This window comes from Sparus aurata, chromosome 10, assembly GCF_900880675.1.
Source record: "Sparus aurata chromosome 10, fSpaAur1.1, whole genome shotgun sequence".
NCBI classification, from domain to species: domain Eukaryota; kingdom Metazoa; phylum Chordata; class Actinopteri; order Spariformes; family Sparidae; genus Sparus; species Sparus aurata.
Genome location: NC_044196.1, coordinates 32,427,241 through 32,453,525, shown reverse-complemented (window position 1 = coordinate 32,453,525; position 26,285 = coordinate 32,427,241). Strand labels below are relative to the sequence as shown.

At 41.7% G+C, this 26,285-nt stretch overlaps 1 protein-coding gene across 5 annotated transcripts in view; it reads left to right on the top strand.

Moving 5' to 3' along the window:
• Nucleotides 1-6,614: 6,614 nt before the first annotated feature.
• The window catches only part of usp53a (ubiquitin specific peptidase 53a), a 32,782-nt gene continuing 13,111 nt past the window's right edge, over nucleotides 6,615-26,285 (top strand). Inside the window, exons 1-12 of one of the 5 annotated variants that reach the window (XM_030431590.1) lie at nucleotides 6,619-7,168; nucleotides 15,032-15,192; nucleotides 15,356-15,721; nucleotides 16,776-16,868; nucleotides 16,999-17,133; nucleotides 18,404-18,514; nucleotides 19,464-19,546; nucleotides 19,789-19,873; nucleotides 20,077-20,223; nucleotides 21,679-21,828; nucleotides 23,953-24,121; nucleotides 25,164-25,310. In XM_030431590.1, the coding sequence (XP_030287450.1) occupies nucleotides 15,578-15,721; nucleotides 16,776-16,868; nucleotides 16,999-17,133; nucleotides 18,404-18,514; nucleotides 19,464-19,546; nucleotides 19,789-19,873; nucleotides 20,077-20,223; nucleotides 21,679-21,828; nucleotides 23,953-24,121; nucleotides 25,164-25,310 (1,264 nt within the window). In that variant the 5' untranslated portion in view covers nucleotides 6,619-7,168; nucleotides 15,032-15,192; nucleotides 15,356-15,577. Of the gene's footprint in view, nucleotides 7,169-7,913; nucleotides 8,187-15,031; nucleotides 15,722-16,775; nucleotides 16,869-16,998; nucleotides 17,134-18,403; nucleotides 18,515-19,463; nucleotides 19,547-19,788; nucleotides 19,874-20,076; nucleotides 20,224-21,678; nucleotides 21,829-23,952; nucleotides 24,122-25,163; nucleotides 25,311-26,285 lie in introns of all 5 variants that reach the window. The other 4 variants (XM_030431591.1, XM_030431593.1, XM_030431589.1 and 1 more) reach the window with 4 other exon arrangements.

Sequence of the window (26,285 nt, the reverse complement as noted above, 5' to 3'; positions counted from 1 at the left end):
CACATCTTTTGTGTGAAAACATTTTGTAAATGAACCAGCAGCTAAAGGTGTCAGATAATTGTAATGGAGTAAAAGCGCAAAGTGCAGCGTTACATAGGAATGAAAATAAAGTAAAAGTATCTTAAATTGTACTTGTACCAGTGCTACAGTGAGGAGGGGTCGGGTCTCAGTGTCAATCACTGTCACAGTGCGCTGTATGTGAAATAACGGGGCAGAAATGTGATGTCAGATAAGCAAATTATGGGTCAAATTAAGTGTAATAGTTTTCTAAACCAGTGTACGTTTTTAACAGTTTCATATGATAAATACCTCCTTTGGTATTCTGTTTGTGATACAAACTATTATCATCATTATCATTTTTTATTTTTTGACACTTTTACAAGTGTCGTAAAAAACACTCAACAGTCAAACTTGAGCAAAAGTGAAGATAAAATGTTGGAACAAACTTATGTTGAAGGGGAAGTATCGAAAGTACAAGCTGAAAGTAAATAATACACATATTACATGTGTGTTTGTACATACTGTATACTACAGGTCGACTGATTATCAGATTCAATTTTCAACTTTTTTCTAATGATCAGAATCAGTTTTTTTTTTTTACCTGATTGGGGATAAAATGAATTGATTTAAAATAAATGTGCGACTTTTGACTCTGAAGCATCAAACTATCTGCACAGGAGAAAATGTACAATATTTGCCTGAAAATGTATTGGAGTGGAAGTATAAAGAAGCAGAAAATGGAAATACTACAAAACTGTTCCTAAGTTCAGTACTTGAGTAAATGTATTAGTTTCATTCCATCGCTGGCCTTCACCTTCAGTGGTTCAGTCGACATGATCCTGCAGAGATCGTGTCCGGTGTTTTACCACGAGGAGTGTGTTTCTAGGTTTGACCAGTCAAGACGGGAAGTGTTTAACTTTGTATTATTTAGCTCTGCTATTTCTCCAAAAACGCCTCTGGGGCAAAAATGCCTCTCCCTCAGCCATGTGACTAAGTCCAGCATCAGCATTCCTCGCCTCTGTCGGAGACCCTTTGGAATGTGCGGCTCCCGGTGCCACTCCCTTTTTCGAGTCCTATTGAATTCCTCCTGCCAGACTCTCTTTTGGGGGAACGGTGCGTACAGCACGCTAACCGGCATCCTACAGTGACGGTGGCTCTGCCAAGTACCACAGTAAATATTGAGCGCTGTTTATCAAAGGCAGGCATGAACTCTCTTTGAACTTTGATTGTAGCCATTATCAAAATGCAGCAACGGAAATATTATTGGCAGAGAATGCGGCGTAGGCCGAGGGGCCAGGGAGCCAGACAATTCGATTATTAGTCTCTAAATGCAACCAGTTTCCCCCTCAGGCGTGTTTGCCTTGGTGTGAGTTGGCACAGTGGGCACAGGACACTGGGTTTTAGGATGTGAGGTCAACAGTTTGACCTGGATGAGAGGGCATGTTAGTGCTCAGATTGACTGAACCAGACTGTAGCGTTGTAGCATCCTGGAAACCTGTCGCCCTTAGTCCTTCTACATCGTTTGCTGATAGCAATTTGGAGCCTTGTTGAGCTCAAACACAAAGCAATAAGGGAGGGACAAACAGCACACAAACACCTGACCCAAGATTGGAGTGACCACTTGTTATGTAACAATAAGCCTGATAAGATTGGAACGTGCTGTTTAAGTTTTTTTGTGTTCAACAGGTGCAAGAAATGAGAGTCAAGTTCGTCTGAATTCATCATCATTCGTCTTCTGTACTCCATGACCCAGCTCGGTCCAAAACTGAGCAGCTGGCCTTCAGCATCTTTATCAGCAGTTAACAACGGACTCTGCTGCTGTTGCATTCACTGTCGTGTTTTAAAGCTAAAGTCCCCTGGGTTTCCATCTGCACACACAGCACCGCAACACCGAGTGTGCAGTGTGCTGCTGACACAGACGAAAAAGGTTGAGCCGCACAACCAGCCAATAACCCACAAGGATTTCCTAAAGTATGCACGGGGGTCGGGTGAGAAAACAGATATGCTGATGAGAGAGACGAACAGCTCTCTCAAAGATCTTAGCACACAGACACACTTAAGAACAGTTACATTTCACACTTCGGAAATCTGGGATTAACCTTGTGATACCGTGTTGGCGTGACCCCCCTCAAGATATAATCCATAAATGGCTGTCAGCGTAGTTCGTCTCCATCTGACGACTCAATGGACATGCCCGGCCTGATGGATGTGCGCAGCAGGTGGTCATTCTCGCAGGAAAGTGCAAAGCCCTTAGATAGATATCTAAAAATATGAGTGAAAATAAAAGCCTCCCAGGGGTCAGAGGGGCAGTGTCGGGTTGCCGTGAAGGTGAAGGTGAAGGGGGACGGGGGCACGCATTCCACTCCAGAAACGAGGTGAGGAAACGCAACGGCTGAAGTATGCTTCTCTCTGGGAAAATGTTCAAGGGGATGCCGAAGTTCAAATAAAACCTGATTGTTGAGAAACGTGAGAGAGAGAGGTTAACCACACAAAAATCAAGCGCCATAGTAACCTCTTTATAGAGGGGTGCACGCAGCGAGGCTAGTAATTAGCCTGTTTGGACGAACGAACATTCAGGATTGTGTTCCTGTTTACTTGCAAAAAGCCCTCGAGACCAATTAGAGCCGTGTTCTCTCGCAGTAATCCAGCCTGTGACTTTCACCTCAGGGGGCTCATCTATATTCCCGACTGGTCAATACATGTTAACCTCCTCTCTTCTTGTTGATAGTCGGTGAAGAATTATTAACTTTCAACTGCGAACACAACGAGTGAGTAAACAAACTGTCACGCTGAGGAGTATCTCATCTGATATAGCTGGGAGAGAGCACAAAACATGGCTTTAAATGCTCTTAATGTGGCAACAGGGAGGAAATAGCTCATTTTTGATGATGTTGCCGGGGACAGAATAATTAATGTGCCTTATCTTGGTTAAAGAAGGGTATTACTTTCCCTAACAGGCAGCGCTGAGGCGATAGCATGCTTTAGCTGCCCGCTGCGGCTACCACGGATACGGCAAACACAGCAGTGAAATATATCACAGTCACCACATTGGCTACGCTCCAGAATTAATGTAACATGGGCGGTTGCCAAAAAATGATGCTTATGTCATCCACTTTTCTGCAGTAAAACAAATAGCACGTTTCTATGTTGGGGGGTCTAGAAAAGAAAAAGGTAAATTACTACGATTGCATACGAGGTAAAACAAATGCAAACAGAAGAGTCTCCTCCGACGAGATGGATGAAATCTCTCACCTGCTCCCCTGCAGTATGATGAAACATACCCATGCTCAGTTTGCCGTCATGCTCGGTCATCATGATTGCACACAAATAACATTCCAGTGAGTGATAGACAATGTGGACAAGGTGTTCCAAGTGACATGTTGTTGTGTCTTATCAGTGATTCTTTGAGCTCTGTATGCTGCAAGCCTTTATTTTGAAACATGACTGGCCTGAAATGAATTTCCAGATGTCAGGACAAACAGACCCAACGGCTCGATTGTTCTTGAGAAACCCGAGGAGCGGTTTCGTTGCAAAAAACTCATCATTACCGGGTTTTTAATCCCCGGTTAAATATAGCGCGTGTTGCTTCAGAGGCGTCGCCTCCCGTGGCCCCCATTGTGGCGTTGGAGCATGTCTAATCTCTTACGTAACAACGGGGCATTCACCACTGTGTAGGTTCTCATTAGTAGTAATTCAATAGCAGCACAACAAATGGTGTTCACAGAAAACATTACAAGCTTTGCTTTGTTTGCTCCTTCCACTTTGTGCGGGTTTTAGCAGGAGGAGACTGATTGACAGTCTCACACACAGATTAGTTTGTGTCGATGTGCACGCTCAGGACAACTTGTGTCCTCGCATTACTTTCCATTTGTACAAGCTGTTCCATTTGAATTATTTTTATTTCCCACGACGCCACAAACATTTAGGTTTGCGTGCGCACACACAAGCATGCACACAAACTAGGTCATTTATTATTACCCAGGCTCAGACAGGAGCAAATTAAGTTTATATTTTAATTAAGTTAACAGTTACTACAGCAGATGAGACCAGACGCAGCATGAGTAGCTGCTGTATTGTCCAAATTTGTATTTATTTACACTAAATGACCACTGTCCTCTGACCGTTATACAGTCCACCCTTACAGCACAGCACTTTCATAAAAGTTGGTTTTGGAATTGTTGCCCCAGTTTCCATTTGTTTCTCGGGGCTATATAGTACAGTAAGTTCGGATCGATGGATGCTAAAAATATCCCACTTCAAATGGCCCGGCACATTTGGGGTGAAATGGAATTTGGCTGCTCAGTGACCCAATCAAATTTATCAATGAATCTATCCATCAGACTGTAAAAGGCATGGACAGCCTTTGTGTTAGGAGAGAGAAGAAAAAAAAACTGATTTAAGCACATTAAAAGTAAACTTCATTTCTCAAAGTTGATATGAACCACTGCTGCTGTTGTTGGTGAAACTGTAAAAAGGGCAAAACAAGCAAAGGGAGGACACGGGGTTGTCATTCGAGCTGGGTTTATCCACTGTGTTCAGCAGATCTCTTGCTGTTCACAGAGGATCTCTCAAGGTGAGAAGTCAGGGCACCGGCAGCGGCTCTCAGCGGGACGTTTGCTGTGTCTCCTTTGCAGAGCTGGCAAAGTCTCGCTAATTAATCTTAAAATGAAGACGTCCTTCACAATAGAATCAAACTTTTGCAGGATCAGTGATTTGCTCGGCTGTTGGATTTGAGTCTGAGGACTCATTTGATGTCCCCGTCCAGCAAGTCACACATTTAATCTAATTCAAAAACTTGCAAAAGTTAACAACACAAGCAAAGAAGTGAACACTTGGGGGACGAGCAGAGGCAAAAAACTGAATAAATCATATCCAAAAACCAATGAGACGTTGACTGCCGAAGTCATTCAAAGTGCAAGCCAGGCAGGCAGAGATGTGTCAGTGCAATGATACATTTTTGGACTTTTGGCTCGCAGTGAGGCAGCAGTGCTGACGCCGCACAAATGGTCGGATTCAGCGGCTGGATTGCGAGCTGTCCACCAAGGTCAGAAAAAGAAGAAGAAGTTTACATTTGTGGAACTTGTTAAAGGCCTGATCTGTTTGAGCTGCCTGATCCATAATTTATAAGGGAGCACAAGATATTCAGTGGCAGCACTTCAAAGCGACGCGGCCCCTATATCCAGGGTGGGAATGTCCAACATCATAAAGTAGATCTTGAATGTGTGAGCTCAGAGAACCACAGCGATAACACACACACACACACAAAAAAAAAACACCACCCCTCTTTTTGTTAATCCTGTCTAAAAAGAATCGTTACATCGACGGTCCAGAATGCCTGAAGTGTTGCTGCGTTATCACAGAGCGAGCCAGTCACAACGCTCATTAAAGCTCACATCACTCAAAGTGATTATTACCACACTCTTGAACTTTTTTTATTTTTTTTTACAGGAAGCATTATATGTCCCTCGAGGAAATGTGCGGAGAGGGAAACTGTCTCCTCAATGGGCCATTTCAAGTACTTCCTGGGGAAAGGCTGGACCGCGCTGATACATTGTGACCCCTCACCGCACACTCGATCACTGCCTACCGTTTCCTCGGCCCTATTAATGAGTGACCGCGCTGACTGTTTTATGAAAGCAGAGAATTTTCCCTCAAACACAAAGCTTGTCGGACACAGGCCCTGGTTGAGATAGCTGGCAGGCTTGAGTAGAGTCCTCTCAAGGATCTAGACTGATTTTAAGGGTTTCCAAGAAGGCAAATTAATTGGTCAAGAGTGTGGAACAAAGAAAAATACAACTGAGACAGTTGCAGTAATAGTAGAGTGCTGATGTGTGCAGTCTGTCTTGTTTGCTGTTTGAAAAATGGCTTTATTTCTAATCTATAATTCGAGCTAACCCTGGGGTCATAGCTCAAGTTAAATGTTATTACCTACAGTAGAGATTTTTTGGGGGAAATAAATGAACGCAACATCCAAAATATAGTTTACAGCCTCCTAATTTTATACCCCATATAACATGCCCTCTTGTGGAGGCGATCCAAACTACTTACTTTAATTAATTTAATTTTTTCCAGATGAAAATGTGGCCTGGGCTCACTCGCTTGCTCACTCACTCGTGGGGGCCTCGAGCTTGGAAGCACGACGGGGATATTGCACTGTGTAGTCCCCTTTGCTTTAATTGTACATCTCTCTCATTGCTTTTCTTTATATAACAGGATCAGGCAGATGGTGGTGTTCGGGTAACAAGAGCCTTACATCACTTTCCTCCACTCTCTTTATAAGCACCAGTGTCAGGACTGCATGCAGGTGGATGTTTTAATCACAGGCCACCAGTCTGCTGACAATGCATGCTTCATGTGCAAATATATGCATGCATAATAATCCATTGCAAGTGGGTGATTTATTTATGTTGTTTTTAGTTGCATTCCTGCAGACAAAATGCATCTTTAAGTGCTTTAAATTGCATCTACTGATAGACAGGCTACTTTTACAACAATTCCGAAGTATATATGTGGCGCAGTTGTGCAGTAAACACACACTACGCATTGTAGTGGGGCTGCAAACTGCAAACCCCTGCACCATGGAGCGACAGCAACCAGCCTGCCAGCTGAGTTGGCGCTGTGTTGGAGTGTGTGTCCGCGCCCGTGAGTGTGTGTGAGTGCGCTGTGGCTGTGGCAGTGGTGTACAGTAGCATGGCAGACTGCAGTAAATACACTGTTGAAGAGGCGGGGTTTGACATCTCAGCTCTGAAAACATCTCTAATCCAGTATTTCAGGTGCCGAAGTCGACCGAGCGGGCAGTGCTGCTGCTCACTACCGCCGCGCATCCGCGAACCACCGCAGCGAAAAAAAGAAAACACGACCCCGGAATATATCGCAAGTGGACGGAGGAGGAAGAGGCGGCTGCCGCTGCTGCTGCTGCTGGTGCTGGTGTGTCCGAAGTGGGAGAAGAAAGCCCTGAAAAAGTCGGAGGGAGTGAAGTTTGTGTGCTCCGCGAACACAACACTTTACTTGTGGGTGTTTGTAGTTTCCAGCAGTGCGTCTCTGCCGTCAACTCCGGCGGCTGCACAGTTTCTTCTCTCCCGAAACTCAACCAACACAACACACTTCTAACTTCCCGCTTGGAGGATATTACCACGCTTTTTATCGGGTTATTTCCCCCTTCTCTCAGGTGAGTGGCTCTTCATTTGAGTGGTTCTTTTAAAAAAACTTTACCCCCGTGTGTGTGTTTGTGTGTGTGTGTAAGCACGTACGTGAGGCGGAAATGTAGCTTCACCTGGAGCTCAGGTAAGTCAGGAAGCCGAGCCAGGTAGAGGGCCTGTAGCGTTAGCGTCGTGTTAGCTTCAGTTAGCACACTTTAAGTTATAAAATGTGGTTTCTAGATTTTTAAAAGCCCATAAGACTTGTTTTGTAGGTTTTTCTGTGATTGTATCCAGTTTATAATTATACTTATTGTTGGTGTTTTCTCTTTAAAGTCGTTTTCAGTCGCTTTGTTTTTGACAGCTAGCTTATTTATAAAATATTTAAATTATGTTACTAGCATAACAAAAACGAGGCTAAACAGACTCCTCCTTTCAAGCTTATCATTTTTAATGTATTATAATATTTTTTTTTATATAACACTGCGTTTGAATAGTCTTTTAAATTATTAAAGTTTTAATTTTAATGTCAGATTTGCTCCTGTTTTTCATGGTGTTGTGTCACCTCAGGATAAGCGAGCACAGTTCAAGCTAACTGCCAAGGCTCTTCTTAATGTTTCTGACCAGATTGAGAGGTTTCATATTGCGTACTTTCTTTTAAATGCACTTTTCTTAATATATATATATATTTATATATATATATATATATATATATATATATATATATATATATATATATATATATATATATATATATATGACCATATATTTGGTTAGGTTACAGGAGCTTATTGCAGACCCCCCTCATCCTGTGGCCCCTGTGAACCAGTCTCTCCCACTGAAACTCACTCCTGTGATAAGACCCCCCTCCACCCTGAGAACCAGACTTCAGTCCCCTTGTGAGCACAGTAATGATGAAGCAAGTGAGATCATCAGCCCTGTAAAGCCCCACGCACACTCATCCTTTATGTAGATGGTTGTGGAACATTTCCTCCAGGACCTACATGGTGATGTAAATATCGAGGCATGCAGAAGAACCAGTTTTGAGAGGTGAGACTCTCTGTGTCCTCTTTGTTTTTCAGGCATGTTGAGAAAGAGAGAGAGAGTACTTGGAATAAGTGTCCTTTAACTAGGCACTGTTTTCCCAAATTACATTAGAAGACAATTAAAGCGCTTTGTTGACTGAAAGAGTCATTTTTTTTCGAGCAATGTGAAACATTGACAGTTTCAGCATTTTTAATTTGAAATATTTTCCCTTCTTTGTCACGTATGATACTAATGAAGAGTGTTTGGGTTTTGAACTGCTGATTAGACATAAAAAAAGGCAATTTGAATGCTCTGGAATATAAGTACTGTTTTGACAACTTTTCGATTTAGAAATCAATTTGGAAAAAAATCAGAAGTTGCAGCCCCGATACAGACTGTAGCAAGTGATCAAACCCATACCCACATTTGCTTTTAAATCTAATTGAATTACACGCACACAAAGTTTTAAGATGGTGGGAAAAAATGATGATTGTCGATTATCACTTGATGTTTCTTGGGAAGCTGCTGTCGAATTGTTAGGACATTAAGGAAGTAATCGTAAGAGCGCAGGAGAGGATGTTATATTCCAGCCAGAACCCATTCAGTGTGGGATCCTGGAACATGTGCTTTTGTTCTCCCTTTTCCTCTCTTGGACGCAGTAAGGAATAATGGGTGACTCAGCGAGGTGTAGGTGACCTGTTCAGTTTCATAGGGCTGAACGCGTTGACCGTGTGCTGGAAAGTGGCAAGCCTCTGAGCAGGAAGCCCACACAGGAAACGACCGCCGCATTGTTGCCCGGAGGCTTAAACCACGTCTGCAGTCCGCAGGGAATTTAATAGTCAAGTTTCAGTGTTATATTAGAGTTCTAGCATGCAGGGCGACGTTTCATTGCTTCTTCTCGTACACGCAGTGGATGCTTGTGCTCTGGCTTTTGTATATTTTAAGACTTTAGTGTGTTTTTTTCCCCGGCACCGGCTCCTAATTAAAATAAACAGACTGACAGAAAGCCAATCTGTTAAACCATAGAAAATTAGAACATGGTGTTGACGGTAGAGGGGAAAACTTTAGAGAAGAATTTGACAGTTTATAAAAAGAAAAGACGCATAAAGTGGAAGTACATGTCTGAGTGGGAGACTGTCGGCTGTGAGACTTCTCTATAAAAATGACTTCATTCCTATGTTGACCATATGAATCAGACTTCTAAGAAGTTTGCATGACTGCTTCTGAAATAGAGCAACTCCTTTTCTGGAGACATGGGATATGTCAGTAATTGTCCGCTTGTTAATTATCACCGTGTCCCATCAGTAAATTAAAAATGTAATTCAGTCGGGGATAACTCAACACTAAAGTAAAACTCGGACAGTTTCATCTGGCAAGAGGAGCTGCCTTTTGCCTGTTTCCTTGCTCAGCGTTTTAATTCCATTCATTAGGATCCTTTTTGCTTTTTTTCCCCCCCAAACTTTGGCTCAACACCACCCAGGTAATTTCCAGGGCGCAGCTAATGAGCACATACTCGCACATTGAATTTGTTTTACATAAAAGTTTGTTTCACCAAACTCGGGAGCTTCTCTGCTTCTCTAGCAACAGTCTAGTTTTACATTTAAATGCCATCCAGTTATGTCGTCAGCTGGCTATTTAAGTTCATGTGGTTTACATAAAAAAAAAAAAAAGTTGTGTGGGCTTCTTAAGCGCGGGTGTGAAAAGGATGGAAATAGTTTTATTTCTATTTAACCGCTGTCTAAGACACAAAGTGTGACTCAACAGAGCTCTGACATAATGTGTCTGAAGTTAACACTGGATTACTTACAAGTTTAAGATATGATGATGTACAAAACTCACACACATAAAGTACATTTTATGGAAAAAAAGGAAAAATGCTAACGGGAGTTGGAGCTGCTGTTGAACGTAAAGTCATTCATTAGCATGGATCCCAACTTGATGGAAAGATGTACGTAATGTAATTATTTAAACCGTGTGACTCATGAGCATGTGATGAATGAACTAAGCTGTAGAGAGAATTTGTTGTCCCGGCAGAGGCCTCTTTATGTACACTGAATACTTCTTCTTTCTTCGTCCTGTTCCCTCGGTGTGTCCCTATTTTCACATTGTATAGACATTAAATTAGTGTGATTCAATTCACCAGATTGATTCATCAGCGGCTCTTTGCATCGCCACATAACGGAGATCAATCGAATCATTCTTAATGAGGCTATCCATCAGCGGATCGCTAATAGATAAATTATAGCATCCGACTCCTGTTGTCTTCATGCCAAACGTGCCCACATCTTACCGGCTCCCTCAGGCTCGTCTTAAGATGCTGATGCACAACACACTCTTTGGCTGATTGCTCCAAGGTGCTAGCCTTAGCATTTTCCTTGTGACAAGGAGAGAACCAAAAAAAAAAAGGAGTCAATTGTACGTAGTTTGACAAGTGTGAGTACGCCTTTGTTTATAAAGGAAGACTGGACTTCCTGTTCTCGAGGTCCTGAGGGAGAAAAAGTGAAATCATTTCTTTTGTTTGGCTTCCACTCAGATGTTTACTACATTTTTGGCAAGACATGCCGTGATGCGGGCAGAGTGTCACACAAGCACATAGGAAGGCAGCGGCATCAGAAGCTTGAGCAACTCTGAGGTCATTTAATTGCCATTAAGTTCGATGATAAAGTTAATGATTATCAAGTTGTTATCTAATTAAGTTACTATTAAATCAAATTCACAGATAAGATATGTATTCATACTTCTGGGATGATACTGATGTTTAGAATCAGTGCCGTCTGTTTTTGATTTTGTTGCTATTTATTCCCCCTTTTTTTGTGCCGGGAAACTCATAAATCTGTAATAAAAAAGAATATAACTGAACCGTTATAAAGTCATTTCAAATTTAATCAGATACATTAATGAAGCAAACTTTGAGCTAAGCTGCTTTCACATGAAAACAAATCATCTTTCTTTGAAAAGTAACTGCTGCAAAAGGCTTTTCAGCTCGCTATACTATTACCTACTCAATGAGAAGATTTTTTATTACCTACACGGCCATACAAGCTGATGGAAGGTGTGTCACGAGTCAGTAGCTCATGAATGTGCCTGCGCCAAATTGATGTGAATGTTGTCTTATTTGCTGACAGGTCAATAGTAAGTGCCAAGGAGAGTATTGACCGGTACAGATGTTCAGCCGATATATCAGCGGATCCCTTATTTTCATTTTACTCTTATGTGTCTTGTATTGATGCTTTGTTTCATAAATATTAAAGCTATAGAGTTTTTAAATTACATTCTTGGAGTAAATAATCCCCACAGACCAGACATGTTAGAAACATTTTATTTATTCTTAAAATCTATTTAAAAAAAAAGAATACAACATATAGAATATCCACCTCCCCCCCAAAACCCTACCATCATTTAATACATAATAACAAGATTATAGAAAGTTGTTATAAGACTCTGCTTTCCATCACAATTTAGTATATCGGAAATAAAACTGAGGTCTAAAAAACATTGATTTAATGAGTCCTCTAGTTTTTAGCATCTTCATTCATAAATGCACTTCTTTCATGAAGCCATGTCATACAGTGGAGCCTGTTGGGCTGATTTTATTAATTAAAAGTATTCCCACTGAGCTGGGGTTAGATTTAACTTGATAAAAAGGAACATAAAACACAAATTAAACATAATATTTTCCACTCTTTTTATAGTATTTCTTCTGCTAACGGATTGTTCTCCTGTTTTCTGTTGTTTCAAGCAGTGCTTTTTATGTTGAAGTGATCTGCTTAGATTAAAACCTCTCTTACCTCACGGCATACTACTTTTCGCTGTCATCATGACCCAATTTCCCCACGGGGATCAATGATTTCATCTTATCGCATTTGAAATACACTGCTCTTGATCTGTCTGTGTCGCTTGTGATTGAACCTTGCTTCTTTCAGGGGCTTGAGCTCATGGCGGCCTTGGAAAAACTCTGGTCATTTGATCCATGTGTTATCCTGGATCAGCAATGTTCGGTATATTAAAGCCCCACAACTCAAAGAGAACTTGAGTAAGTTGAATGCTTTGTGAGACAGGCCTGCAGGGACCAGTGTTGAACAAAGAACTGACTCTCATATGAACGTGAGCTCATTTGGTTACCTGTTGATGTGAACCACAGTTATGAAAACAACGTATACTTACAAGCTTTTGGTCAAACTTGTAAGGATCAGCCAGAAGAAAACCTAACCTCTAAGACTCGAAACGGAAGGGTGTCAACGCCAGTGTTGGCGTACATTAAGTAATGATGTAAACCTGGCTTCTGGACAATGTGTGACCAGCTTGTTGAGTCATTTTCTCCACCTAGGTTCATAAACAAGGCGGCAGGTTTCACATGGCTGCACACACTTGAAGCCATTTATGAGGAATCTGTTTTCAATTTTTGAGAAATGAGCCTTTTACTCAAAAAACAAAACATGAAACATAACATGAAACACAGTAAGAATGATCATATCATGTCCTTCAGTGCAAACACTGCACGGCCCCCATGACATGATGTTGTTAGACGAAAGGTGACGCATAATCTGATAAGCCTTGAATGTTTTTTGTATTTCTTCAGGGGGAAAAAATGTTCTCAACAAAGGCTTCATCATATCACAAAAGGAAATGACAGTGAAAGTAATGCGGTTCATTGTTTAGCAAGGGCAAAAGGAAATGTTGTAGTATTTTTCCTTATTTGAAAAATTATGCTCTTTGCCCCCTAAGCAGCAGAACTTAATCTTTCAGAATGATGTCATTCAATTGTAGTCAGCAAGTGCCAATTTTGCTTTGAGTTTAACATAAGTGAGGTTGGCAGTTTTTCAAGTGGACCCCTGTAATGCAATAAAACTTCCAGGACCAGAAAGGCAGAGCCATATTTACTCTGGCTGTTGTCAGCAATGTCACAATACAATACATGCACGGGGTCCATTGTCCGTGCCATCAGACTGACATTGAATAATGTGGACATGTGGATGTGTTGTGTTGTTTTTTGCTTGCTTGCAAATTGATGTGGAAGAGATGCCCCACGGTCATGTGGCATGTTTGCATTTCATCTTTGAAAATGGGACTAAATACCCTACGTTAACTGTGGAAGTTGTTGAGTTTTAATTTCCTGAAGTGATTGAGCTGTCAAAGTGATGGCAACACCCTCACATTGTGATGGATTAATGATGCTGCTATTGCATATGAGAATAATCGATTAATGAAATATGTTTTTTTCCTATTTCATCACATGCTAACATGGCCTGGAGATGACTTATGATGAGTCATACAGATAGTACTGGCATGCCAGGGTACATGTTGGTAAAGGTGGACTGTATAGGTGCAGCGTACCGTTTTCCACTCGGCCCTCCAGCCGAAACTAATCCGAAAACAGCAGCTCTTAAGCAACGGTGAGCTTAAGTGATTGCTTTGGAATGCTGTTGCCATGGAGTCCAGTTGCAAAGCACAGGGGCAGAGACGTTGGCGTATTTAGATTGAATCACATGAAGATGGCTATATGATACATGTAAATGCTCAACTTAAGATTGCACCATTGACCTGCTGCTGTAAAGTTTCAGCATTGCAACATCATCATCCAGTGAGGATTCCTGAAATACCAGGATGGAAATGCTGTCCAACTGGTTTTGGCTGAAACTTTGTGTTTGGTTCTGGAGACTGTCACAAGAGGAAAGTTTCATTGTTTGCGCAAAGTAGGGCAGTATCTTTTTTGTCCTCACCCTGAATAACAAAATGTTTGAGGTTTATTCTTTGAGGAGGTGTTGGAGACTAAAACAGGATGAATCATTATGTATCTTACAAGGAAATCTTGCTCATTGTTGCTTCCTTGTGCTGGAAGTACATCTGCTTTGCCACAACTTCAGTTTTGTTCATAAAGTCTCGGGGTAAGCTTTGTCATCATTTAGAATGACATAAAAGAATATCCTATAAAAATCACAATAAACAGTATTAAAACTTACAGGCTATGACTGTATGTTCCTCTTGGGGCATTCATTATTATAATAACCAAGAGACAGCTTCCACTGCCTCACTCAGCACAAACATATTCATCCATCAAACCTCTCAAAGTAGCCTTTGTTCAGAGCTGCTTTCACAGGCACATGCTGCACATTCACTGCAGATTTTGTTGGTTTTTCTCACCATTTTGTAAAAGCTGCACGGACTGCAAGTTATATAAATTGAACTGCATCTTCAGTGGTTTGTTATAATGCCCTCGACTGCTCCTCTCGTGTTAAAAATAGGTCAGGCCAGTCCTCTTTTATAGTTGAGTTTAGATAAGAGTGACAATGCCAGGGAAACTGCCAAAATGGGACACACAAGAAACTTGAAGCTGTGTTTTTTATATGGGACTTTTAAAATCTCAGGCCACAAATTGCTGACAATCAGCTTCAGTTTGAGCTGAAAACTTATTTAAAAACATGCCATGCAGTGTAGATTCAGGCATTATATTTGTTCAGTTTTAAATGTCTCTTGGCTGTTGTCTGTTTAGGAAATGGAAAATAAACTCGCCTGAGTGTTGTTATGCAAAGTTAGCCTGGCCGGCTCTAGTTTGACCCGCCTTCAGTGCAAAGGGTGTCTGTAAAAGTTAATATATAAGCTTTGTTGACATACAATCCAGACTGACATCTAACCTAGAATGAGCACAGAAATGAGGACTGTAGCTTTAGATGCCAGTCAATTTCTGTTATTTTTAGAATCACTTTGATTTTTTTAAAACTACAAAAATGTTGCCCAGTGAAAGATGCAATTAAACATACTAGAAAACAATAGTGTTTACAAGTATGCAAGCCCAGATAATAAGCTCCATCATGTTGTCTAAAATCTCATTTAATCTCATGTTAATCTCATTCTCTCTTTCTCTAACACAGCTGACTGTGGATGATCCTCTGACGGGGGACAATTGACTGCAGCTGAATATCCTCAATTGCATCAGGACCATGTGGCAAAATTTGCTTACAGGGGTCCACAAGTCCGTATAAAGCTGTTGTGAAGCTTTGTGCAGAGCCATCGAGACAACAAGATGACTGAGGTGTGTTCCACCCCAGTCAAAACGCACTTCATCAGAAGTATCAGATCTCTGATCATCAGAGGATTTCCAAAACAAAGACTACTTGGAGTGTAATTTTTTGTGTTGACTTTTCTTTTTTCTTTTTCTTTTTTTTTTTTTTTATGCAAAAACCTAAAATTTGCAGACAAATTAGAAGGACCTTCTCATGAGCTGTGGAAATGAACTAGAGGCCCATGTGTAGCAGGGCAGCTGTAGCAGCTTGTGGAATAACTTAGCCCCGGACTGTTGGGAAGTCACTCCTCCAGGGGGCCAAGGGATCTGATCCCAGTACCAGTCCCCTCCCCCCCCTGCCTCCCCTGTCCTCATCTGACTACCCCACCTGTCTAAAGGCAGACCCAACTATCCAATGGCATGGGTGAAGTTCTTCAGGAAGCCGGGGGGCAATCTGGGGAAATCGTACCAGCCGGGGAGCATGCTGTCTCTGGCCCCCACCAAGGGACTGCTGAACGAGCCAGGCCAGAACAGCTGCTTCCTCAACAGTGCTGTGCAGGTAGGTTTTTCCTGATGCTTTGGCTGGTTGTTGTCTATAACAAAACACAGTATATGTACAGCCTTTGAAACTAAAATATTCAAGCAGAAGCTTTTAAAAAAACAACAATGCTCAGGGTCTGCAGCCATGCTGGCAGAATGCTAGCTTGATACAGCGATGCTTTGAGCTAAATGCTGACATCAGATTGCTAACATGCTCACAATGAAGACACTAATGCTGATATGCTCGCATAGCAGAACACACTATACAAAGACCTAAATATGGCAATTATTATGTGCGCAAGTGCTAAATATAAAGTTATAGAAAGGATTATGGGAATGTCATCAGTTTTGCTGGTGTTTTGTCATAGAGCAGGACATTTTCTATGGTAGAATTGTTGATCAAACTAGAAGGAAAAGTTGGAGATCATTTTTGTTATTGCAAATCATCTCATAATGGCAGCCTATTGTTTGTAAGTATACTGAATTTACACAGTAACAGTTTTATGGTGGAATTGGAGGTGAGGTCACTGGATTACCAAATTGGGATCATCTTGGGACACTGTTGTAAATCCTTGATGGCAATTCATCCACTAACTGATGAAACATTTCCGTCGGCCAGTACACCATGTTCCACCCTCTTAAAATGGGCTGTTTATTTAAAAATTCAAAGATTAGTCACTGTCCCAATTCGTCAGAGGTTCCAAGCAGTGTAGTTGAAGGTTGCCTTTGACTACTGGTATACTGGCCTGGTGAGCTTGTTCATTAGTGCCCTACAGTGAGGTCACTCTCAGTGACTGTGACTCAGTGGATGACACAACCGATGAGCTGGTTGGAGATGATGATCATCACCGCCGGCTTCATTTCTGTGACAGAGTTGTTCCTTTTGCCCACTCCTCATCCTCATGACCTTGGAAACTCCGTCCTTAATACCTCACGTAACAAAAGACCCAAGAATGTTCCCACTCGAATGAAACATGCATGTGTTCTTACAGTATGTTTGCTTTATTTTAGGTCAGTGTTAAATGTAATAGTGCAAAGAAACAAGATAACGTCCTCCTCTCTCCTTTGTGTAGGTACTATGGCAGCTGGACATCTTCAGACGCAGCTTGAGGCAGCTACCTGGACACTTTTGTCTTGGAGAATCGTGCATCTTTTGTGCATTAAAGGTAGAGTACGATAACTGTTTGGGTCACATGTCCAGACTTTTTATTGAGCAGTCAGGGTGATGCACATGCTTCTTATTAAACAAATTATCCCATTGTCTGTGTGCAATCAAGTTCTTCTTCTCCTCTTCAGGGTATTTTCTCCCAGTTCCAGCACAGTCGGGAGCGCGCCCTGCCCTCTGACAACCTGCGTCACGCCTTGGCAGAGACCTTTAAGGACGAGCAGCGCTTCCAGCTGGGCTTCATGGACGATGCCGCAGAGTGCTTTGTAAGTTCCTGTGGCAACACGGCTGTCCTGAGGGAGAGAGGGAGGGAGGAAGGGAGACTAGCAAATGGAGAGAGGGATGTGTGTGTATGTTTGTGTGTCCCCCTGCCACACAGTTCGGGGTAATGCACTGCAACAAACTGTTTGGCGAGGTCACTGAAAGAGCTTCTGTCCCTCCCATCAACCCCTGCCACATTGCCGCAAAATATCATCCTGACAGGTTATATAAGCTGCGTGGTTGTGTTGTGTTTGAACCTCTCTTGTTTTATGCTACCACATTATGTTGAATTATTTTGTGTGTTTTTATTTAAAGTTGATTTTTATGTGTCCATTTTAACACAACGGTTCCACTTTTTGGCGTAACGAAGCATTGTTTTGGCCAGAACTAAATGCTGACATCATTATTTTGTTTTCAGTTTTGTTCTGGCTCCAAATGTAAAACAGAACTGGCAACATCTTATATCCTCCTGCTTTGTTTTAGCTTGATTTGTTTATTTCTTTTCTCACGATTTTGATCACTTTTACCCAGACAGCACAGATGTATCCTGATCTTTTTTTTTTTCATCCTCAATCATTGTTTATCCACTTAGGAAGTCCAATTACACTGCAGTGGATAAACAAAAGAGAAAATGTCGTGTCTACACAGAAGTGTAGAGTACTGTACCATATGTAAACACTGTGTGAACATTAAGTCATTCTGCTTTTCAAATACCAAATTACTCCCAAACGCACAATGAATTAAGATGCTGAGAAAGCAACTTTGATGCTTTCGTTCTTTGTCTGCCAAATCCCCCCCCCCACCCCACAAAAAACTAACAGTAACTTTTTACATCTGAGACTGACGCTTACGTGCGATCTTTTATAGACGATCTTAATTCTTAATCCCACAGAGATGTTTGCCCTTGAGCATTCAGCATGTAATGCATTGGCAGTAGCCGTGCTGGTGTAGAATTTATGCGAGGAGTTAGCCAGTGTCAGATTAACAGGCTGTGAAGTCGTGCGGGCCTACCTTGCAGCCTTAATATTTTATAAACTCACAAACGCTCCATAGAAACAGGTGGGGGCTAAAATGGAGTATGGCTTGCTCTTTAAACATTTTCCTCCTGCTGTCAGGTTTACAACATGCCTCCTAAAGTTGGTATTTAACAGTGTGTCCCACAGTACAGGAGTTTTGCTCTTGGAAATACCTGCATCATCTAGGAACAAAAGACAGGGTGTAAATACAGTTGTAAATATTTTGTAGTCTGACCTGATGATGTCCGTTGTGTCACAGGAGAACATACTGGAGAGGATCCACCTGCACATTGTGCCGGAGGAGACGGATGCCTGCACTTCAAAGTCTTGCATCACGCATCAGAAGTTTGCTATGTCACTTTATGAGCAGGTCAGTAGTGCGTTAGAAAGCATGGGCAATATTGTGTTATTTTCACTTGGGAGATTATTTTTATTTCTGCTGCTGCATACTCTGTGAAAAGGCAGTGTTACAAAGGAGTCGTACTTTTTTGTCTGAGCAAGATGTGTTAATTTTCTTTTTATTGTGTCTTCCTGTTTGTGCTGTATATCTTTGAGCTCATACTCAACAAATGTCTTTGTTTGCACAGCCTATACAGTAATATGTGCAGAGCCTGAACACACCAGCCAATGTTAGGATTAGGCAACACACACACACACACACACACACACACACACACACACAGACAGGTACATGAATCACTGTCTGAGACAGTAGAAATCCAATCCGTCATGTTTTGATACTGGGTTGCCCCAGCGGAATAAGGAGGGTGTTTCTGGTCTGATTCCACAGTGCAGCAGCAGCAGTACCAGATAAATCACAGATGGTGTACACATAAATTCCAGCACCACACACACACACACACACACACACACACACACGCCACCCTTCCCTTCCCTGTGGCTATGATGCCCATCACTGACTCTGTCCCTGTCCCAAACCAGTGCTATCTCGGAATCAAACAGATAATGCGCCTTTGGACTAAATCCCTCAGGGGCACAGTCAGTGGATTTTGTTCCTCCTCGACTTCAGGCTATCCAATCCAGCAAATGTTATCAAGGCCTTAAATGAAGATTGCCTCAGTCAGAGAGAGTTTGATAACTATATAAGTTAAATTTAGTTGGTTGCTTTAAAATGTACTACAGAGCCCAGTTTTTGTGTTTTTTTTTGGTATTTGCTTTTCCTTCTCTCACGCTGGAGAATGACATGCTGACTTGATAATTAATCCTTGACAGCAGACATGCCTGATGAACTCACACCTCTGTAACTTTCTGTCGTGTGTTTGTTCACCCTGTTGGTCTCTGACTCTCTCTCTCTGCAGTCTGTGTGCCGTAGCTGTGGGGCATCCTCCGACCCACTGCCGTTTACAGAGCTGGTGCATTATGTCTCCACCACCGCACTCTGGTAAGGCGCAGGCGATGTGAAACTTTCTTTGCTTGTCCCCCGATGTCATCCGTCCCACTCTGTTTTCATGTCGCTCTCTGCACATTTGTCACAAGGCCATAACATAACTTTTTAGCTGAAATTTCACACTCAGTGGGTTTTCTTCTCTCTCTGCATACCTTAATCTTTATTTGTCTCTGTCTGTCTGCTTCCCTCCGGCTTGCTTGGACTTTCCTGCTGACAATGCGTCTCTTTTTTCTCAGTCAACAGATGCTTCAACGCAGACACGAGTCATTCGGGGAGCTGTTACAAACAGCAAGTACGATAGGGGACCTTCGGAACTGTCCAGTAAGTAGCCTATGCAAAGTGCACATTGTTCACATAATAGAAAGAGTCCTATGGAAGCAGTTCAGTATTGTAAGAATTATTTCTCCATAATTTGTTTGTAGAAAGTTTCATTGGATGTGTTGCAATTCTCAAATACTTGGAAAGTTTTTTGAGTGTACTTGGTAATTACGCAAAATTGCTTTTTCTGCATCTTCCTCTTCCAGAGCAACTGTGGGCAGAGGATTAGGATCAGACGGGTCCTCATGAACTCCCCCGAGATTGTAACCATAGGCTTTGTCTGGGACTCTGACCAGTCAGACCTCACAGAGGATGTTATCAAATCTCTGGGGCCTCATCTCAGTCTTTCTGCGGTGAGTCAACGTTTCTATATTCATTATATTTATTTTTTTTCACTCCTCCATTCATAACTTGTGGTCGGTAGTGTGAAACTCCAACATGAAAATCAACAGTGAGTGAAGATGTGACAGGGAATCTTGGCAAGATTGAAGAAGACGGTAGTAAGAATGATACAGGAAATAAAGTCTCTTCCCAAATATGGATCAGTTTTGGAATTTTTTCAATCATACATCTGCCGTTTTTTTTGTTGTTTTAGAGTCAGTTTGTTTTGATGCAGTCGAACATATGTGAGAAATAAAGTGGGGATTTATTTCTCTGTAAGTCGGAGCTGTTGCATAAGCAGTCAACGCCCAATGCCCAGTTGGACAGTGCCACAGATCGTAAAGCCCCTGCTGGCCTTGGTCAGCATGTCAGAAAGCCCCTCCCCTTATGTCTGTGTTTCCTGAGCGTGTGTGTGTGTGCATGCCTGTCTGAGGGAACATGTGGGCTGGGGATAGACATCACTGAGATGGGAGGAACAAAACATGTGTTCAAGGCTGCTTTTGTTGCTGTTTTTGTATTCACACATTTTCAATCCTAAGTATGCAGAAATGTTGCCATGTAGTGCTCCGTTTCTGTCCATAAAATCACATCTTTGCACATGTTATTCTGCAGTATTCACATGAAATATGTATGTAAAAAAAAGAAATAGGCACATGAATTCATGAATATTCCTCCGTAGTGTGTTCATATGAGCCCACTATGTTGGATGAGCTTCACAAGCAAAAAATAAATAAAAAATCAATCAGTGTAGTTCAGATGGGGGCAATGCTCATATGCTCCACACATTACATAACATCTTTATTGAAGTATTCAAACCCTTCAATTGACAGCTCCCTCTCGCCTGTTTCCAAAGCATACCATCAGAAGAATTGTCCGACCCCACACCCCTCCCACTCGTGCGCCACAAAGCCTTGATTCATTAGAGAGCGTTTCGTGTGACTTTATTGGGTGTTAAAGGGAGCCCTCCACCCTCACCGTTTGCTTTGAAATCTATTGTTTGAGAAGAAGACAGAGAGCCGGCTGTGCAGGAAACATGGGAGGGAGAAACGAGTGACTGTCTCGCCAACCCTTTCTCAATATGTCTACCAAATGCTTTTTGATTAATTCTTTTTTATTGCTGATAATTGTTACTTTATTTATAAAAGCCATAGTATTAGAATGCCACTGTATTTTGATATTCAGGCCATCAATAAGAATGCTGTAAATCACTGTAGGATTAGTCTAAATATCAGGTGGAGCTGATTTAAACCAGCCCTTATTTGTACTGATCGTCAAATCAATGCCAGTTCATTCTCCCAGACCTTAATCTATAAACAGATGGAGTAACTGATTCCACTAGCTATCAACATCACTCACTTGCCAGCCCACTTAGTGTAGCGTTGATGTCGATGAGTAATTGGTTGTGCGTGTTGTGTGTGTGAACACAGCTCTTCTACAGGGTGACAGATGAGCATGCCAAAAAGGGAGAGCTGCAGCTCGTGGGGATGATCTGCTACTCCAGCCGCCACTACTGTGCCTTCGCCTTCCACACCAAGTCCTCCAAGTGGGTCTTCTTTGATGATGCTACAGTGAAAGAGGTAAGCGGGAGGCATGCTAGGGCTGAAAACATTTGTCGATCGGGAAAATATGTGGATGGATAAACAAGAATTAGATCCAGCTTTTTGTAGATATTTGATTTGATGCTTCTCCTTTTTTTTGTAATTTAAATATTTGGGGATTTTGGTCAGACAATAAAAGCAATTTAAAGACATCACCTTGTACTCTGCTTAAAAAAACAAAAATGTGAACATCTATATTCATGAAAAGGTGGTATTGGGTTAATAAAAAAGAATCTTTGTTCAAGTAGCAGGAAAAAGTAGCAATGTACAGTCTCTTCTCTCCATCACAACCTCTCTTTATCGCCCAATAAGGGACAAATCGATTGCCCTTCATGAGCCTCTGCGTTGATGAGCCTTTATGGCACTGAAGAGTCAGCTAACCCCCCCAACCCCCATCTTCATTTCTACTGCAGCTCCCCAACTCTGTCATCACAAAGTACTGCAGTAGTGAAGTGAAGCTTAACCGGTCGAGATTATTTTACGGATCCCTTCACTGGTTAAAGTTGAAGGGTCAGTGAGAATGCTGAGTTGCTCTGTGTGTGTGTGCATGTATATGTGTGTGTGTATGAGGTTTCATTTGTGTGTGTGTTTTTGCAGGTAAGTGCTTGTGTGTGTGTATACAGTATACAGGCTGTGAATCCGTCCTTTTATCCTCTCCTCTTTTTCCTAAATATTGGATTTCTCTTCACGGTGTGCACATGCGAGCACGCCTTTTGTCTCACATCCTCACAATTTTCTCGGGGACTGTGGTGCAGTGGCTGACTGGCTCTATGTCAATCCATCAGGAGCAGCTTGTGCTGTGTGTGCAGCCCCCCCCCGCCCATCCTGAATGAGATGGAGGAGCTACAGTGCTCAGTAGCGCCTGCCAAGTCCATACCTGGGTCAGAACTCGCCAACATTTCTGTGGCTTCCCAAATCCCAGCCGCTAAATGACTGCTGTAGTGTAGCCTGATGGCTGCTTTTCCAGTGCAGAAGAAATTCTTTGTATAATGACGCTGGTAAAATACATTTACTTGCAAATAGAAAATACATTTTACAGTTCTGAGTCACAGTACTAATTCTTTTTTTGGCTGGTGCAAATTTATTTCCTTGTCCCTGGTGGTATAACTTGACCAAAGCTGCATCAATTAATCAATTAGTTGTCAGCAAACTGAAATCCTGTGAAAAAAGACAAGGCTTTGAGAAACACCTATCAATATTTTTCACTTTTTTTCCCGACATTTATAAATGTAACAACTCATAAATTGCGAAAATAATCAGATTTATCAAGAATGAAAAACACTCCATAGTTGCAGCCCCAGACTTCCTGATATTCCTTCATCCTCGCCAATCTATTTTATTATATATTTTGTATCCACCTCTGCAACATTCCCTCTGTTTGGTTTCCTTTGTTCTTCTCCACCTCATCTTTCTATCTCACCCCCTCCCACCACCTCCTCCCCTCTTTTCCACCGTCATTTGCTTAATTAAGGAGCACACCAGCATCTGTTAGCCTGCAGACTGCCTTAGTGGTGCCTTCGTGGCGAGACACGCACCTTACACAGCTTAGCTAATGCGATTGTGCGATTTTGCCTCAAGTGTGTTATATACGTTCACAAATTAGACGATCAACAGTAAGGGTGAGGTTTATTTTTGACGTAGATTTTTATGAAAACTGTCAGAATTGTGTTTGGTCAAGGTTGACTTGGGTTGTGACCTTCTTGTGATGCCGCCACAGCCTGGTATTAGCGGAAAGTGTTTAGTTTGTAATAAGTTAAATTGCTTTATGTCTGATCACGGTTGTGCAACAAAAAGTTTTTTGATAACCTCTTAGCAAAATGAAAACAGATGGGGTCGCAAGAAAATAAATGATCCCGTTACGTGCACAATCTGTCTTCTTTTCTAAATTGAATTGGACCAGGGTCGCTTGATTTGCCATTAGGAAAATCCAACATTTTAAACCCTCTTTAATATCCTCAAATTGATTGTTCCCCAAGAAAGCATGTTACGTAGACGGCAGATTATTTTCACACAAAAGAATGCTCTAATTCTAATGTGTGTCTAATGAGCCTAAATCTGCTTGTACAATGTGCTTTGACCAGCTTTTTCTTTGTCTTTCTGTAGGTCAGCTCCAGGTGGAAAGATGTGGTCAGCAAATGTATTAAAGATCACTTCCAGCCTCTTCTCCTTTTTTACGCCAACCCGGATGGCAGTGCTATCACCGCAGACGATGCCTCAAGACAGAACAGCAGCCAGTCGAACCACAAGGCCCCTGTTAATGGAGAAGTACAAGGTATAACTGAATAGGAATTGTTTAAAAATCAGTCTTGGTTCTAGGTTTGTCTGTCCAACTTTTTCTGGAATGATGAAAGCTCAGAGGTGATCAGGATTATAATTAGAATCCTAATTAATATCATCACTGTTGATGTTCTTTCGGCAACACAGATTTAATGTATCTGGTAAAGAGGTGTTGATTTAGTGTGACAACAACAACGAATTCCCTTGAGATGCATTTATCTTAGTTGATTGTCATGTGTTCTTCTTTTGCATTCACTGAGCCTAATCCCTTCCCAAGGGACCTGTTTGATTATAATGCAATACTGATGTATGCAGCCACCTCTTTTTGAATCTTTTTAATGAGTAGTGCAGGATGTGAAGGGAATGTAAGAGAAGCTTTTAAAAAAGTTGTCGCAGTATTACTGAGTGAATGCAGCGTCTTAGCTTAGCCAGCGTTTCTGATGTTGACATTTGAGTTCAATTCTACGAATTCTACTTGTTCAAGTAGTCTTTTTACTCCCTCAGCACTCATTTAATTAACTATAAATGAAATTCCCTCCATTTACGAATCATATAAAGTGGAAATCAAATTTAGACAACAAACAAAAGCCAACTCTTTAATAGGATGTTTAAAACCCCAGATCATATTGGTGTCCTTTGCCGGCAGTAATGAAAGTTTGTTGATGACATCAGCTGAACATCTCTGCTGTTTGGATTATATATCCCTGGATTTGTTTGGTTGGGGAGGTTTTTATCCCCTTTAGAGATCCTCCTCCAACTCTCCACGCTGGCCGTGCCCCAGGTCCAAGCTGTGGCAGCCGCTCACTGCCCATCAGAGCTGACAGGGCGCCGGACCAAACTGGATGATCCTACAAAAAACAAGGAGAATATTATGTGGATTTTGTAATTTAGATTTCTGTTCCTTGGTTTCAGGTGCAGACTGTGTGTCTGTTGATATCAAATGTATGTGTTTTTATTGGGAGAAAGCAATCCTGCATAAATGACCATTGCTTGAAAGTCAAAACGTTTCTACTTTTTCTATTCTTTGTCTTGTGCAGGCTTTGAATCTTCAGTTTCAGCCCCCAAGAAGCTGGACCTCACCAAGGAGAATCTGAACACTCTGTTGGGTCAAGGCTCTTTCAAACAGAAGACCTCTTCAACCTTCAGCAGGGGCAGCGCTCAGACAAGTGGAGGACGGGGACAAGGTAAGATGGAGGGACTGCAGACGCACTTGAAAAGTTTCCATTTTAACGAGCCACTTAATCGAGCGTTGACGAGTGGGAAAAACGTACAAGTTGTGTGTGATATTTTTACTTGTTTCCACTGAACATTCAAGAGTGTTTTAAGGAAAATTGTTTCAACATGACGGACCAGCATCAGTCTTAAGGAAACTATGGTTTAAACAAACAGTATCTGCTTGTAGAAATTTGCATTGATCAAGAGAGAAAAACATAAAAGAGGAGAGATGAGTCACATAGTAATTTTTCGCCTTGAAAGACTGCTTGATTTATAAATGTTTGTGTCTGCAGAAAGTGGTGACCAGCAAGAGAAATGAAATGCCTTTGCTGGTAAACTAAATCTGGCCATGTTAGTAATACAGAGGGGATTAGAGACCCTTGTTGAGGAGAGAGGTTGCAAAGAGCTGCCAATTCTGCATGTACTTAAGTGCAAGTAGGGAAAGGGAGTGTAAAGTTAAGAGAAGAGATTTGCTAAGATAAGCAAATAGCCTTACTGGAAAGCCAAGACACCAGATGGAAATTGCCTCTCCTTTGATATTGTTGCCTATCCCTTTGTTTAATTTATGGCTGTGAGAAGTTGTGAAGATACTTGACATCTGTGTGTCATTGTTTCCCCTCACTCGATAGCTTGTCGCTTCAGCTGTGGTGAAAGGAAGGAAACATAACAGGCAAAGGATACAAGGACTTTCTCTGAGCTTCCAGAAGAAGCACAGTCACATTTTTTACACGTCATTCGGGCATACATCAATTACATTATCGTTGGCTTATAATTTTTTTTTTTATAAATACTTAGCTGCACAATGAGCGCTAAACTTCGGTTGTCTAGAGTCGCAGCACAGAGTAGCAGGAGATGCATTTCACCTTTTGAGGAGAGAGAGAGAGAGACGTTGAGGGTGTAGGATTTGTTGTCAAAGTGATTATTTGGTAATATTCTGGAATTAA